The following is a 15030-nucleotide window of genomic DNA, read 5'->3' as shown; positions in this document are numbered from 1 at the left end:
CATCACCTCTAGATAGTTACCCTTGTGTGTGTGGTTATAAAATTTAATTTAAGATCTGTCCTCTTAGGAAACTTCAAGTATACAATACAGTAATGTTAACTATTGTCACCATGCTGTTCATTAGATCCCCAGAACTTAATTATCTTGAATAACTGGAACTTTGTACTCTTTGACCAACATCTCCTCATTGTCTTCTCCCCACACCTGCCCCTACTGATCTCTTCCCCTGGAAACTACCATTCTACTCTCTACTTTTATGAATTTTGATTTTTTTTAGATCATGGAGAATTTGTCTTTCTGTGTCTGGCACATTTTACTAGAATAATATCCTCCAGGTTTATCTACATTGTTGTAAATGACAAGACAGTCTTATTTTTTAGGGTGGAACAATATTTCATTATCTATCTATCTATCTACCTATCATGTATCATCATCTATCTATCTCATATTTTGTTTATCTATTTACCCATTGATGGACATTTAGGTTGTTTCCATATCTTGGCTATTGTGAATAATGTTGCAATGAACATGGAAGTGCAGATAGCTCTTTGAGATACTGATTTCATTTCCTTTGGATATATACCCAGGAGTGGAGTTGCTGGATGATATGGTAGTTCTATTTTTAATTTTCTGAAGAACCTCCATACTGTTTTCCATAGCGCCTGTACCAATTTGCAATCCCACCAACATGCAAGCGCTCCATTTTCTCTACATCCTTGCCAACACTTGCTATCTTTTGTCTTTTTAACAGCCATTCTAAAGGATGTGAGGTGGTATCTCATTGTGGTTTTGATTAGCATTCCCCTGATGATTAGTGATGTTGAACACCTCTTCATGTAGAACAGTGTTTAATATGATGAATGAATAACACAATCAGATAATTGCAATTTGATGTAAATGTGCTGTGTAATCAAATTCTATAAAATGATAAAATATCAACAACTTTGATTTTACCATCGGGTCTTCTCTAGGGCACTTCTACCTTTTTACACCCATTTATATTTCCTCATTTGATCTTACACTAGTGAGGTCTTTATTAATGCAATGACCTGTCTTTCTTAATGCAAAATGTTCATGGGCTTACCTCATGTCTTCAGAATGATAATCTGGTTGGCCTGATGACATCAAAGTTGTCCTTTGCTTATACTGAAATTATTATCCTTAAATATCTAATGAACCATGTTCAGCTTTTCTTCTTCAGGAGATACTGGTTTTTGCTTGTTCTTGACCACATGGCTCACCCAATTTCAGTCAACTTTGGTGTTGCTTCCCCTCTCCCCCCATGGAGATACGTCCATAGCACTTCTATCTCATAATGGTACTGATGAGTTAGTCCAACTTTTGATCTTTTCATGCATTTTATTGAGTGACTTGTATAAAAAAATTATATAATTAGAAAAAAATTCTAGTTCTAAACATGCATGTATATGTGTATATATATATATATATATATATACACATTTCTCTTAGTTTTACTTTAAAAGAATAGAATGTTTTGTTATGGGTTGAATTGCTTCCCTCAAAATGGAATATGTGAAATCTTATAGCCTGTTGTGTTTAGTGCCTTTTGGGACTCTTATACTAAAGATTTATAAAATATAAGAAATTCCTAACTTTATTGTTAATTTGGGTTTATATTTTGAAGTCAGAATTCTAAAAAGCCATATGAAACCCAAGTCCAGAGGAACATTGAGACTCATTAGATTCAATCTTCCCATTTTCAATTGAGACAATGAGGATCTGCAGAGATGAAGTGAATTTTCCACAGTTTCCAATGAGTTAGGAATGGAGCTTCAGACAAAACTCAAATTACTGACTCCCAGTTGCTCTCTGCTCTATTAGATGGATTCTTTTCTGGTCAATGAAGTATATAACATACAGATTTTAAATAGTGCCAAGAGACTACCATAGGCCGACTTCCTCCGAGAAGACTTTGCCCAGCAGGTGGCTAGGACGTTATTGGTATTAACTGTTTATATGACCTTCTAGAAAACATCCATTCAAATAATGACAAACAAAATCTAACTGATCACAAGATTGCTTCTTTCCTTTATGAAGGATGCAGTTCTATGGCTGTAGGAAGGAACAACACAATTGTGACAAAATTCATCCTCCTGGGATTTTCAGACCATCCTCAAATGAAAATTTTCTATTTTGTGTTGTTCCTGGGGATTTACCTCCTGACCCTAGCCTGGAACATGAGCCTCATCATCCTTATCAGGATGGACTCCCACCTACACACACCCATGTACTTCTTTCTCAGTAACCTGTCCTTCTTAGATATCTGCTATGTATCCTCCACAACTCCCAAGATGCTCTCTGGCATCATCACAGAGAAGAAAACCATTTCCTTCATTGGGTGTGCCACGCAGTACTTTGTCTTCTGTGGAATGGGGCTGACTGAATGCTTTCTTTTGGCAGCTATGGCATATGATCGGTATGCTGCAATCTGCAACCCGTTGCTCTACACAGCTGTCATATCCCATACACTTTGTTTAAAGATGGTGGCTGGGGCCTATGTGGGTGGATTCCTTAGTTCTTTGATTGAAACATACTCTGTCTATCAGCATGATTTCTGTGGGCCCAACCTAATCAACCACTTCTTTTGTGACCTTCCTCCAGTCCTGGTTCTGTCATGCTCTGATACCTTCACCAGCCAAGTGGTGAACTTCATTGTGGGTGTTGTTGTTGGAATGGTATCTGTCCTTGTGATCCTCATCTCTTATGGTTACATCGTTACTGCTGTCGTGAAGATCAGTTCAGCAAGAGGTAGGACCAAGGCCTTCAGCACCTGTGGCTCTCACCTGACTGCTGTGACCCTCTTCTATGGTTCTGGTCTCTTCATGTACATGAGACCTAGTTCCAGCTACTCCTTAAACCGGGACAAGGTGGTGTCAGTGTTCTATGCTCTGGTGATCCCTATGGTGAATCCCATCATCTACAGTCTTAGAAATAAGGAGATTAAAAGTGCTGTAAGGAAAGCTATGGAAAGGAAACATGTTCTTTCTCATGAGCACTCATTTTTCTGACCCCGAGGTAATGTTTACAATAAAGCTGTGAGTTGGGTCAATTATGCTGACTTTCATGTAGTTCTGGACTAGTTGATTGACACAATGATTTTTGTTTACCAGGATTTGTGTAGATTCAGCTTATAAACGCTCAATTTAGGAAAAACCTTCACCATGACAAAGACTGAGCAATCTGAAACATCAAAATAGAGTTGTTGTCTGTAGGAGGAAAACTAAAAAAATGTTAGTCCAGCATTCAGGGTGACGATTCTAAAGGTAGGATAGGAATATATAGCATAATAACCTGAGGACAGGGACATTTTTTCTAAAAACAATTGCCTTTCCATCTTACGAGGTTCTAACATGTTTCCTTTAGGGCAGATGAGCACTGCAAGTCAGACACCCTTCCCTATTGAGAATCATGACTATCGTGAGCCACTGTGACTGGTGGGGGTATAGTCCTGACTCTTTAGATGTATTAAGGCAGGAAAGAGATTGAAAACTTTTGTTTAGGGCCTCAATGACTGAACAAATGGGCTGACCTCATGGCTAATTCAATCAATGATACAAAAATTGGTCACTGAAATGATTTGAAGAAAACCAGGGAATTGTCACTTCAGTCTAAAGTAACACCTTTCTAAGCAACACTCAAAGTTTCTTAGGAATCTACAGAAGAGGAGCACACTTTCATTTGGTGAGAAAGGTTCTCTGTTTTCATCAATTTTGTGATAAATTTGTGAAGAATTTAGCCAAGGAATTGAAGAGAGTGATTTTTCTCCTCCACATTTTCTAAGAACTTGTTAAGTGTCCTTTAACCAGCCGTAAAAACTAGAATAAATTTATTCAGCTGTGGCCTCTCTTGGTCAGGCCATAAATAAGTGAGTAAATGAGTATCTACCTGTATATCCTTGGATAAGATACTTGGGCCGTGTGTGCCTTATCTCATAGGCTTATTGTGAGGAATTAGATGGATCAGTATATGTAAACACTTAGAATAGTGCCTGGTGTATAGAAAATGCTCATGAGGTGATATTGTTATTACAATTATACTATAATGATTTATCACCATCTGAGCTAAAGAAGTAGAAGATGTTTCCTTAGTTTGGTAGGAAATGAGATCTTTGTAATGGCTTTGATGTGTTAGAAAGTGGGTCTACAGAGACTATAGTGAGGAGTAGTTAAGGGTGTTTGTTAAGTATTCTTAAATCATCAAACCTGTGATTATTAATCTCATCTCTGCCATTTTGCAGATATGTGGCCTTATGCAAGTTACTTACAAACCCTATCTTCTTCATCTGTAAAATGAGAAGAATAATTCTATCTACCACATAGAGCAGATATAACAATTAAATGAGAATATGCATGAAAGGGCTTAGCCTATTGTTTGATATATGGCAATACTTCATAACTGTTAGCTCATAGTACTAGTTAATTAGTCAATTTTATATAAATCAGGAGAAATCCAGGTTAATGTGCTAAAAAGAGACAAATTAAGTAGCTTTGAAATGTCTACTCAAATTGGGACATAATTGTCTCAGTAAAAGGCAAGCCCATACCTCTCACCTCTGGTACCTCTTTTGCATATAGGAAGCAGTCCTTAGGGAAGTAGAAAGAACTCAAGTTCATATAGGTGATGACATATGGAAATGTTACCATTGTACCGACTCTCTCAGCTTCCTGGGCACCCTGCTCTTATCCTTATGACCAGTTTTTCATCTACGTTTATCTGTATTCCACTTCACTGAGCTCCTATCCCTCAATTTGCCTTTGGTAGCTAAGCTTAAATTCTCCTAATACCAAATTCAGTGGAACAATAAATAAGTAAATAAATAAACAAAGGAAAAAATACCTCATGCTTTGGATTTACATGGAGCTGTCACTGATCTGTTGTGTCTAATTTTCTTTTGCTGAACAAAGACTCTGGATATTAAGGTATTACAAAAATCTTTCTTGTTTGGCCACATATATGTTCGCCAGTAATGGAAACTTTTTATTTGCATTGAGAAGATACAAAGTACTTTTGCAGTTTGTCCAACTACCAAGGAGAAAGTAATGCTCATTCATTAATAATTATTAAATCCAGTGCATAAGATGGGGATTGGTCACAAGGCTTGAATAAACCAAAAATTATCTGCATTTTACAATAAGCTGCATGTTAAATAATACTTCCCAAATAAGAGCATTTATTATGTGACTACAAACAGACGTACATTAAACAGAATATATTTGGCACTGAAAGAATCCAGCATTTTATAACTATTTGAAGCAGGACAAGGTACATCTGTCTCCAAGGGAGCTAGCCAGCTGCAGATTGAATCAGTTTAGTAAAATTACCACAATCCAGGGTGTGGCACTCATCTTTGCAACCTCCAAAAATCTTTTCCAGGTGGATTGAAGTTAATCAAGCTCACAATTCTGCATAAGCCCCAATACTATTTTTAGTTTTCAGTGAAGAAAAAAGCAGCCATGCTTGTACTTGTGCCCATAGCACAAATCTCTGTGCTTTTGAGGAAACCACATGGAAGAACAAATTACAATCAAAAGTCTATTTGGAGAGAAAGGAATCAAAGCAAAGTGGATAATGTGTATCAGTGCCTGATGTGTCCAGCTATAGGGTCCTGACTGGCTGAGGTGCTACCAATGTTTCTCCCCAACCATTCATTTTTTTCTCTTCTAAGTGACTATCTTCATTTCTAATCAATATATTATTTACAGATTGATTAATTAACAGGTCTCACTTCTTTTGGTCTAAGAAATATTTTGTCCCTGAAATGCCTTTTTTACATATTTGTTTATTATGATCTGATTTTGTTGTTTAATTTTTAGAGTTTTCAGAAACCTGGTTATTGGCCATATCTAATACATACATTCCCCTAATTTTTTTGCTAGATATGTATGATTAGAAACACACACACTCACTCATTCACTCAAATACTCATAAATTAGTGACTGATGTATTAAGTGGGCTCTGATGAGATTTTAAACTTTTTTCTAAAGATTAATCATCTCATGTTTCTAGTCTTAAACCCAGACAAACCTAGAGATTGCCTATTCTGTGAACATCCACACAAATAAGGAAACACTTGCATTTCACTTCCCTGTGTCCAGACAACTGACCTGGATCTTGCTGACCTACAATTGAGTGGGGAGAGCCTGACTGACTTGCAAATAAGCAGATACACCATGTATACCAGCATTCTCCCATAAGCTTGATCCATGACTACCTTCCCTGAATTCTTGTGTGTCTCATTGTCTATAACATCTCTTAAACAACTGGGGAACGTAAACCAACTGCTTATATCTTGCCTTTGTGGCTTTTATTCCATCCTCACTCTTCTCGTGTTTTCCTTTCCTCTTCTAATGCTGGTCAAGCCCTCCTAGGTGCAATGCTGACCATGGATCTGGTCAGGGATAAGGTTCCTCTCCCTCCTACAAGTAAAGAGATGGCCATAGCAGGCTGTTGCAGTCATGGCTTGGAACTGTTATAAACTGGATATGGTAGCAACTCCCTTTAGTGTTGCCAGACTAGATGGCTGGCACCATATAGTTGCAAGACTGACAATCACACACTTTGGTGGGACAAGACTATAAATAAATAGGCAACTGGGACCCAAGTAGATCTCATAGAAGAAGAGCAATTTCATGTCTTTCTCAAAACAAAGTTCTTCTGAAACAGAACTATGATATCAAATTGGACTTAAATGTCAACATAAATAGAAAAGCTAGCATGAGTAAAGTATCATGTTGATTTTGTATGTTATATTCTTGTTGTTCTAATAAAACCTCTTGCTTATGCAAAGAGAGACGGGGTTGTTTTCATCTTAAGAAATCCTTAAGGAGCAAAATTGATCCACCTGGATCAGATGGAGGAAGTCCCTATATAAGACATACACTGAAGCTCACAGTTCATTTTCTAACAGCTATAAGCTAAGGAAGTATCCTAGCATGGATTGTCTCACCCCTCAACTTGAGCCTCAGTCTAGGACACAATTGGAAATAAGACTCTATCTGGGGCTGAGATACAGAGGGGAGGTGTCCTTGAGCCTAAAGAGGAAGCAGTGGGTTCTGAGAAGTCCTGCATCTCAACACACCTACCAGTCCAGTATCCTGACTATCCAGATGCTATTTACAATTTGCTGTATTGTCTGTATTAGTTTCTAGATGTCCCTTTTTCTCTTGAGGTCCCTATTTTTACCAAAAGGCAAGCAGGTATACCTTCTCTAACAATTTTGGTATCTGTGGCTTTCAGATCTCTGAAGGCTCTGGAATTACTTTTCATCACACATGTCATCCCTGAGGGTAGTTTTTCAATGGAAGACCATGCATGAGATGTTCCTGTTTTAACAAGTTAAACACCTTTAATGAAGGCTCTAGCCTCCTTTATTAATTTGATTTACTTTTACTTTAAAATTATAATTAGGTGTAATTCATCATTAATTTCTCATTGTTTTTTTTCCTTTTGGTGTTCAGCATGTGTCCTTTAAAAAAATTTGAAAATATTTTTAAGTGAAATATGTTTGATGTATAACATTGTGTTAATGTGTACAACATATTGATTTGATACCTTTATATATTGTGACATGATTGCCTTTGTAGCAATAGTTAACACCTCTATCACATCACATAATTATCATTTCTTATTTGTGGTGGGAATAATTAAGATCTATCTTTCAGCAAGTTTGAATATTATAATACAATATCGTTGTCTACAGTCATTATAATTTACTTTAGGTCTCTAGGACTTATTTACTTCTAGTTGCAAGTTTGTACCCTTAAACATCTCCCTTATTCCTCCACCCTCATGCTGTGGCAATCATCATTTTACTCTCTGTTTTTATGAGTTTGGGTTTTTCAGATTCCACATATAATTGATATTATACAGTATTTGCCTTTCTCTACCTGTCTTATCTCACTTATCAGAATGCCCTCAAGATTCACTCATGTTGTCTCAAATAGCATGACTTCCCTCTTTCTCATGGCAGAATAATATTCCATCGTATACATACATATGTATATACATATATATATCCATTGTGTATATATATATACCACATCTTCTTTATTCATTCATGCATTGATGAACACTTAGATTGTTTCTATATCTTGGCTATTGTGAATAATGCTGCAATGAACATGGGTATGCAGATATCTCTTTGATGTCCTGCTTGAATTTCCTTTTAGTGTATACCCAGAATTGGGATTGATGGATCATATTGTAGATCTATTTTTAATTTTTGAGGAACCTCCATATTGTTTTCCTTAGTGGCTGAACCAATTTACAATCCCATCAACAGTATATAAGGATACCTTTTTCTCCACATCCATGCCAACACTTGTTATCTCTTCTTGTCTTGATGATAGCCATTCTAATAGGTGTGGTGATATCTCATTGTGGTTTTGATTTGCATTTCTCTGATGATTAGTGATGTTTAACATCTCTTCATGTACCTGTTGACCATTTGGATGTCTTCAGCCTGTTTCCTCCACCCTCAGAGGGTAACCTGCCTCTTATAAGAGTTTTAGCAGGATTCAGAGTAGGATGGGGAGGAGTCTCAATTCAGTAAATCTTTCTGTGACATTATCTGCCTGTCTATTTTGGGTTCCACAGAGAGAGGGGAAGATTGTTTTACAGCATACTCTTAGTTATCTTGATTTCTATCACTTATGTTAACAGGACCTTCAATGTTCTACTATCTGAATAACGCCTGGCACATTGTATGTGCTTAATCAATATTTGTGGAATGAATTAACTTTTGTATTTTAGTAAAAATCTTCATATTTGGTTCTTACTAAGTCAAAATTATTATTCATGGGGCCAGCCAAGTGGTGCAGCAGTTAAGTGTGCACGTTCTACTTCGGCAGCCTGGGGTTCACTGGTTTGGATCCCGGGTGTGGACATGGCACCACTTGTCAAGCCATGCTGTGGTTGGTGTCGCACATATAAAGCAGAGGAAGATGGGCACGGATGTTAGCTCAAGGCCAGCCTTCCTCAGCAAAAAGAGGAGGATTGACAGCAGTTAGCTCAGGGCTAATCTTCCTCAAAAAAAAAAACCACTAAAAAAATTATTATTCAGCACTGTAATTCAGGAACTTAGCTTCAGGAAAGTTCCTGAAAGTGTTTAACAAAAAATTATATAATTCGTGGGACAGGTAAGTTCTCAGTAGAGTTCTTCTGAGGTAAATACGGTCATCATGAATATTTAACTTCTCGGCTCTATTACATTGTAATAATATACATTACTTTTTTTGTTTTAAAAAGAATTGGCCTTTTAGGGTAAAATTAATCAAATTGTGTTTCAACAAAATTGTTTTTCAGATCAATTAAAATGTATAATTAAAATTATTTTGGATTTTGTTCATGGGATACAGAATTTCTCAGCTTTTCAGTCAACTCTGATATACTGCAATTTAATTTTTTAAACTATAGGCTAATTATAGTTTTGGAACAAAAGAAAAATGTGGTTTTATTCTGTCTTAACTATATGTCCATTTATGTATGTGTATGTATTTGTTACTCAGATATAAGACTTTGGGAACATTAAAAAATGTGGTTGTGAGTAATCAGTAGGTTATAGATACTAGTAAGATAACAGTGTAAGCTAATTACATTTTTATGAGTAGAGGTGAAACATTAGGATGAAATTGATTAAAAATATATAAACATACAAACAAAACATTTCATTTCAAAGGTAATAAAGGAAAATTCAAACAATTTCTCTACCTAAGGAAATATCAGTAAAAAAAGAAGTGATGGGCCAGCCGGGTAGTGTAATGATTAAGTCTGTGTGCTGTGCTTCAGTGGCCGAGGGTTTGTGGGTTTGGATCCCTGGAACAGACCCACACACCACTTATTAAGCCATGCTGTGGCAGCATCCTACATACAAAAAGTAGAGGAAGATTGGCACAGATATTAGCTCAGGGCAATCTTCCTTACCAAAAACTTAAAAAGTTAGAATAATTAAAAAATTATGTTTTCATGGGCCGGCCTGGTGATGCAGCAGTTAAGTTCGCACGTTCCACTTCTTGGCGGCCGGGGGTTCGCCAGTTCAGATCCCAGGTGCAGACATGGCACCTCTTGGCACCCCACGCTGTGGTAGGCGTCCCACATATAAAGTAGAGGAAGATGGGCATGATGTTAGCTCAGGGCCAGGCTTCCTCAACAAAAAGAGGAGGACTGGTAGTAGTTAGCTCAGGGCTAATCTTCCTCAAAAAAAATTATATTTTCTCAATGTTGGGGAAAATACAATGAACAATGTTATATAATTGCTTATTTCTGGTGAAGATATAAAACGGTTTAAGGAATTTGAAAATATAGTTATGATATTTTGTTAGACATCGTGGGCTGAATCCACACGTTTGTCTTTATTCCTTGCTGAAGCCCAACTAAAATGACAATAACAATTTAAAAAAAACAAGCAAATTATAAAATCACCAAGATATGGATAACAAAAGAAATGACAACAATAGTTGCACCCTGGACAGCAGAGGTTTGAAGAATAATCAACAGACTCAAGAAATCAGGAAGTTATGGGTCCTCCGTCAAGTGATGATGAAAAACCAAGAAAAAGCAAGTTGATTCCCATTGCAAGACCCTAAAAAGGATCAGAACTGAAGGCACTAGGCACTTGTATAGTGGGTGGGCTTAAAACTTTAGATTTTGTTGAAAAATATATCAAGAACAACTGGACTCCTAGACCAGCCCCTCCCCTCCTCTAGCATCGTGGAAACTCCTCCTCTTCCCCATTATCCCTTCCTCACTCTACTAGAAGACTGGAGGTTTATTCTCTGGAGAACTGGCCCAAGAAGTATCGGCTCAGTCTCATCAGACATATCTAAGGGGAAATGCTAAACATAGAGGAATTAAGATAATATCAACATAGTGAAAAGGGAGATTCTCCCTCCACCACACACCTACTCCATTCATTCATTCAACTCTCAGAACACTCCCAGCTGGGTTGGCATCTCCTGGGCAGGAGACTGGAGAATTCCTGTGTGGAGAAAAACCTGCTCAAGAGAAAACACCTTGCAGGTAGGGTTCATCAGAACAACTGTGAAGTCCTCCCCAGATGACCTAGCAGAAAGCCCACAAGGAGACAATATCTGGCCATAAACACCAAGCTTCAAATCTTGCTTTTCAGTGCCTCACTTTGCAAAAGGAAAAGACAGCCAAAAATCACCAGACAGAGGCTCTAAAATAAACAAAGAGGAAAAAGAAAAGAAAACAATAAGGTGATAAAAAGATAAGGCAGGAAGCATTAGAATATGTAAAAAAAAATAAAAACCCAAACCTCCAAAATTAATACCCTCAGTTAAAGAAGACATTGTGGAAGAAACTAGACATTTATAACATTATTTGAGCCACTGGATCAAATTTTCTCTGACTACTTCAGTTTTATGAGCTAGTAAATTCACTTGATTGTTTCAGCCAGTTTCAGTTCTTTTCTTCTGTCATTAAAGATGAAAGATCCCTAATTCTGAAAATAATTTTGTAATATATACCAAGAATCACAAAAATTTGACTCTTCTTGAGTAAGTGGTATCTATTCATAGTATATTAATTAGCTATTGTTGAGCAACAAATTACGACAAAACTTTGTGGCTTCAAACAAAAGTAGACATTTATTACCTTGTACAGTTTCTGTGGGTCAGTTATTCAGGAGTAACTTGGCTGTGTGGTTCTGGCTCAGGGGGTTCTCATGAGGTTGCACTCAAGTAGTTGGTCAATGCTTGAGTCCTCTGAAGCTAGACCAAGACTAAAGGGTCCACTTCCAAAATAGATCTCTCATGTAGCTGTCATGTTGGTGCTGGCTGAGAGCAGGAGGCCAATATCCTTGGTTACACGGGTTAGCCATATTAAACATAGGAGAGTTCTACACAAGCCCATGGATACCAGGAAGCCAGGGTCATTAGAGACCATCTTGGAGGCTGCCTATCACACTCAAATGTAAAAAATGCTTCAGAGTAAATATATTCAAAACATTCATCAAAAATTTGGAAACAACCTATATGCTACATGGAGAAAATGGTTAAACACATTAAGATGTAGCCAATTGGTCTATTATAATACACTTGAAGGAAAATAGTACTTATAATGCACACATGAGGTTTTGACAATCAATCTACAAATTGAGGTATTCAAGAAACACAATTTTCACTATCTTTCCATAATGCTGTTTCTACTTTGTACTCTCCTTATTTCTCCACTGAGGAAAATACTTAGTCAATTCAAGAGTCCTTTCCTCTTTTACCTAGGTTTGTGTCTAAGTTCTAGAGGGCTGAATAATGCCATGACAATGGGGGCATCTGGTGCTTGTCCTCTCTCTATAGCAGCATCTCCTGAAATATCTATTGCCTCAACAGATCCCCATCTGTCAGATGGCAAATGAATTGCTGCTGAATTTCATTTATCCCCATCCTCAAGACCTGCTAGGTCTGATGACTCTGCTATTGACAGTCATTCTTGGTTAAATGGGAATTGGTCTGTTGCTCTCAAACTCGACTATGGCACAGGAAATTCTCTAGAGCTCAAGCTTTCAGTGCCCAGTGGCTGTCTCCCTGGACCCCTATGACCACGTTTTCTTAAGTTTCTGCCTACCAATCCAGGCCCTAACTATCTTTTGGTTAGGGCCCCTCTGTTCTTGGTGTCTCTAAACTTATTTGATAGTTGTGCCGTCTCTGAGACATTCTGAAGACTCACTTATGTTTTTGGCCACATCACCTCTGTTTCAACTTCTTTTAGCTGTTATATCCCTTCTTTGAGGCTTGAGAACCTAACAACTTACCTGCTTGAAAGAAGAGAATGGTCAGAGATGAGAGGAAGGAAATATTATGTAAAAGGCTGGATAACATTTTGAAATATTTTCTATTAGCTGTTCCATACAGCTAAGTGAAAAATTTAAAAGGAGGGTTGGATGGGGATAAAAGAAGACATTAAAGACATGTTAGAAGAATGAGCAGACTTTATTTTCTAATATATGGTAACTGTCTGTTCGGCCTTCTGCATAACCTGGCCTCTTCTTTTCCGTCTAAGATGTCCTTCTCATGTAGTGTCTAGAGAAAGAAAAGTCAGACCTTGAGGACCAAACACAAGGACTTAGTGTCTGGGACTGCAAAACAAGAATTGCTTCTATCAACATATGAATGGATAAAGAAGAAGTGATACACACACACACACATATATATATAATACAATACTACTCAACCATAAAAAAGACAAAATTGTGCCATATGCAACAACATGGATGGACCTTGAGGGAATTACGCTCAGCAAAATGGAGAAAGACAATTACTGATTGACTTCACTCATACGTGGAAGATGAACAAACAAACACACACACAGATTTGGAGGATAGATTGGTGGTTACCAGAGGGGAAGATCGAAAGTGGAAAAAAGGCACATATGTCTGGTGAGCTAGACTTCTGGTGGTGAATGCGATGCAGTCTATACAGAAGTTGAAATGCAGTGATGTATACTTGAAATTTATATAATGTTATAAACCAAAGTGACCTCAACAAAATAAATTTAAAAACAAAGAATTGCTTCTCTTTTTGTACACTTGGAGAGAGAGGATAGCAAACTGGAGTGGAGGGAGGGGAAAGGGTTCCATCTTGGTGTATGTTTTGGGAAGACTGAACATTATTTATCTTTTCAAAGTTTCTTACACTTTGCCCAGTTGTCCCTCTTTTCCTCACTGTCTCTGCCCTTCTTCAAACAGTTATTCTCTCCTACTCTCATTCTTTCTCTTCTACCTATTTTTTCCTTTAATCCAAGAAGCTGGACCATGGGGCACAAGCAGAGAGCTATTTATGTTTCTTCTTCTCGACTTCAAATCCCTAGAAGGTCTTTATGAACATGACCCATCCATTCAGTCCGATATAAAAGCAAAAAAAAAAAAAAAAAAAAAACTAGACCAAAATAAGAAGATAGAGAGTTGAGATTCCCTATACCACAGAGAACCTGACTCAGCATTGCTGGAGGTTCACTATTTCCTGGTGTGTTTCCCAGATGGAGATCTCTGATGATTGTTGCTATGCTTTTGTGCCATAATGTATTTTTTGGATAATAAGGATGGAAGTGATCTCTAAATCAGCCCCATGATTCTTCCAGGGTGAATGAAAGGACCTTCATATAAAAATATCTCAAAAGATGAACACCCTGAAGGGAGATCCGGGAGTCTAAACAAAGGACCAATTAACAGAGTTGGTCTCCCTTCTATGACCCAGGAGGGAGGTTATTTACATTTTGCAGTGTTTTAACTGCTCCTTCTTTGTTGGGAGTTGTGCTCCCAAGTTCTCTCTAGATGTGAGAGAAGGCTCATAAGCTTTCAAGGTCCTTTTCTCCCACAGGTGGATCATTTCTGAGGGAGGCTGAGTGAACCAAACATTACTAACAAAAGACCATGAGCTCATCTCAGAGTGCTGATGGAGTAGGATACTCTCAGAAGCTGGAAGTTGAAATATCTGTTGGCTATCATTGAATACCTGGGTACACCATGAAGAAAAAAAAGAGTTAGAGCATAGCAGAGTAAAGCTTTACAAAACTCTTGGGTGAATCGTTAGGAGCTCTGCTCTAAGCAATATGAGGGCCTAGGACCCAGGAAGAATTTTAAAGATTTGAAAATAGCTCAATATCATTGTACTTGAGGTCTAAGTTTTATATAGGGTCATCTTCCATGGCAGCTCATTTAGTGTGAAAAACAAATCTGTAGAGGGATGATCTAAATATATAGGCTGTGTCAATACACTTTGGCATAAAATGGGGATCTGGAAAACCTCTGAGACCTTTGATTAGTGTTTAAAAGGAGAAAACACAGGCCCAGAGGAAAAGTTGTGAGTAAATTTTGAGGAGCCTATACTACTTGATTTGTTGTGTTTAAAAAGTCAAATGCCAGCATTCTATGGAAGACTCCAAAATGGAGTGGATATAATGCAACTTTGATGAACATGACAGTTCTCGAGGAAGTGAGGGACCACTAGTTGAGAATAAAGGTAACACCTGATCTTCTGAGAGTGATCCTGTCCA

General features: G+C 37.6%; 1 protein-coding gene across 1 annotated transcript; it reads left to right on the top strand.

Moving 5' to 3' along the window:
• Positions 1 to 2069: 2069 nt before the first annotated feature.
• Positions 2070 to 3029, top strand: LOC139040681 (olfactory receptor 5A2). Its single transcript, XM_070487433.1, has one exon. The coding sequence runs from the start codon at positions 2070 to 2072 to the stop codon at positions 3027 to 3029; it is 960 nt and encodes a 319-aa protein (XP_070343534.1).
• Positions 3030 to 15030: the final 12001 nt, after the last annotated feature.

The sequence above is a fragment of the Equus asinus genome, chromosome 17 (assembly GCF_041296235.1).
Source record: "Equus asinus isolate D_3611 breed Donkey chromosome 17, EquAss-T2T_v2, whole genome shotgun sequence".
NCBI lineage: Eukaryota > Metazoa > Chordata > Mammalia > Perissodactyla > Equidae > Equus > Equus asinus.
Note: the sequence above shows the minus strand (reverse complement) of the source record. Positions and strands in the feature narration are given on the sequence as shown.

Coding starts and splice junctions, on each gene's coding strand:
- LOC139040681 (XM_070487433.1), top strand. CDS start 2,070: ATGGCTGTAGGAAGGAACAACACAATTGTGACAAAATTCATCCTCCTG.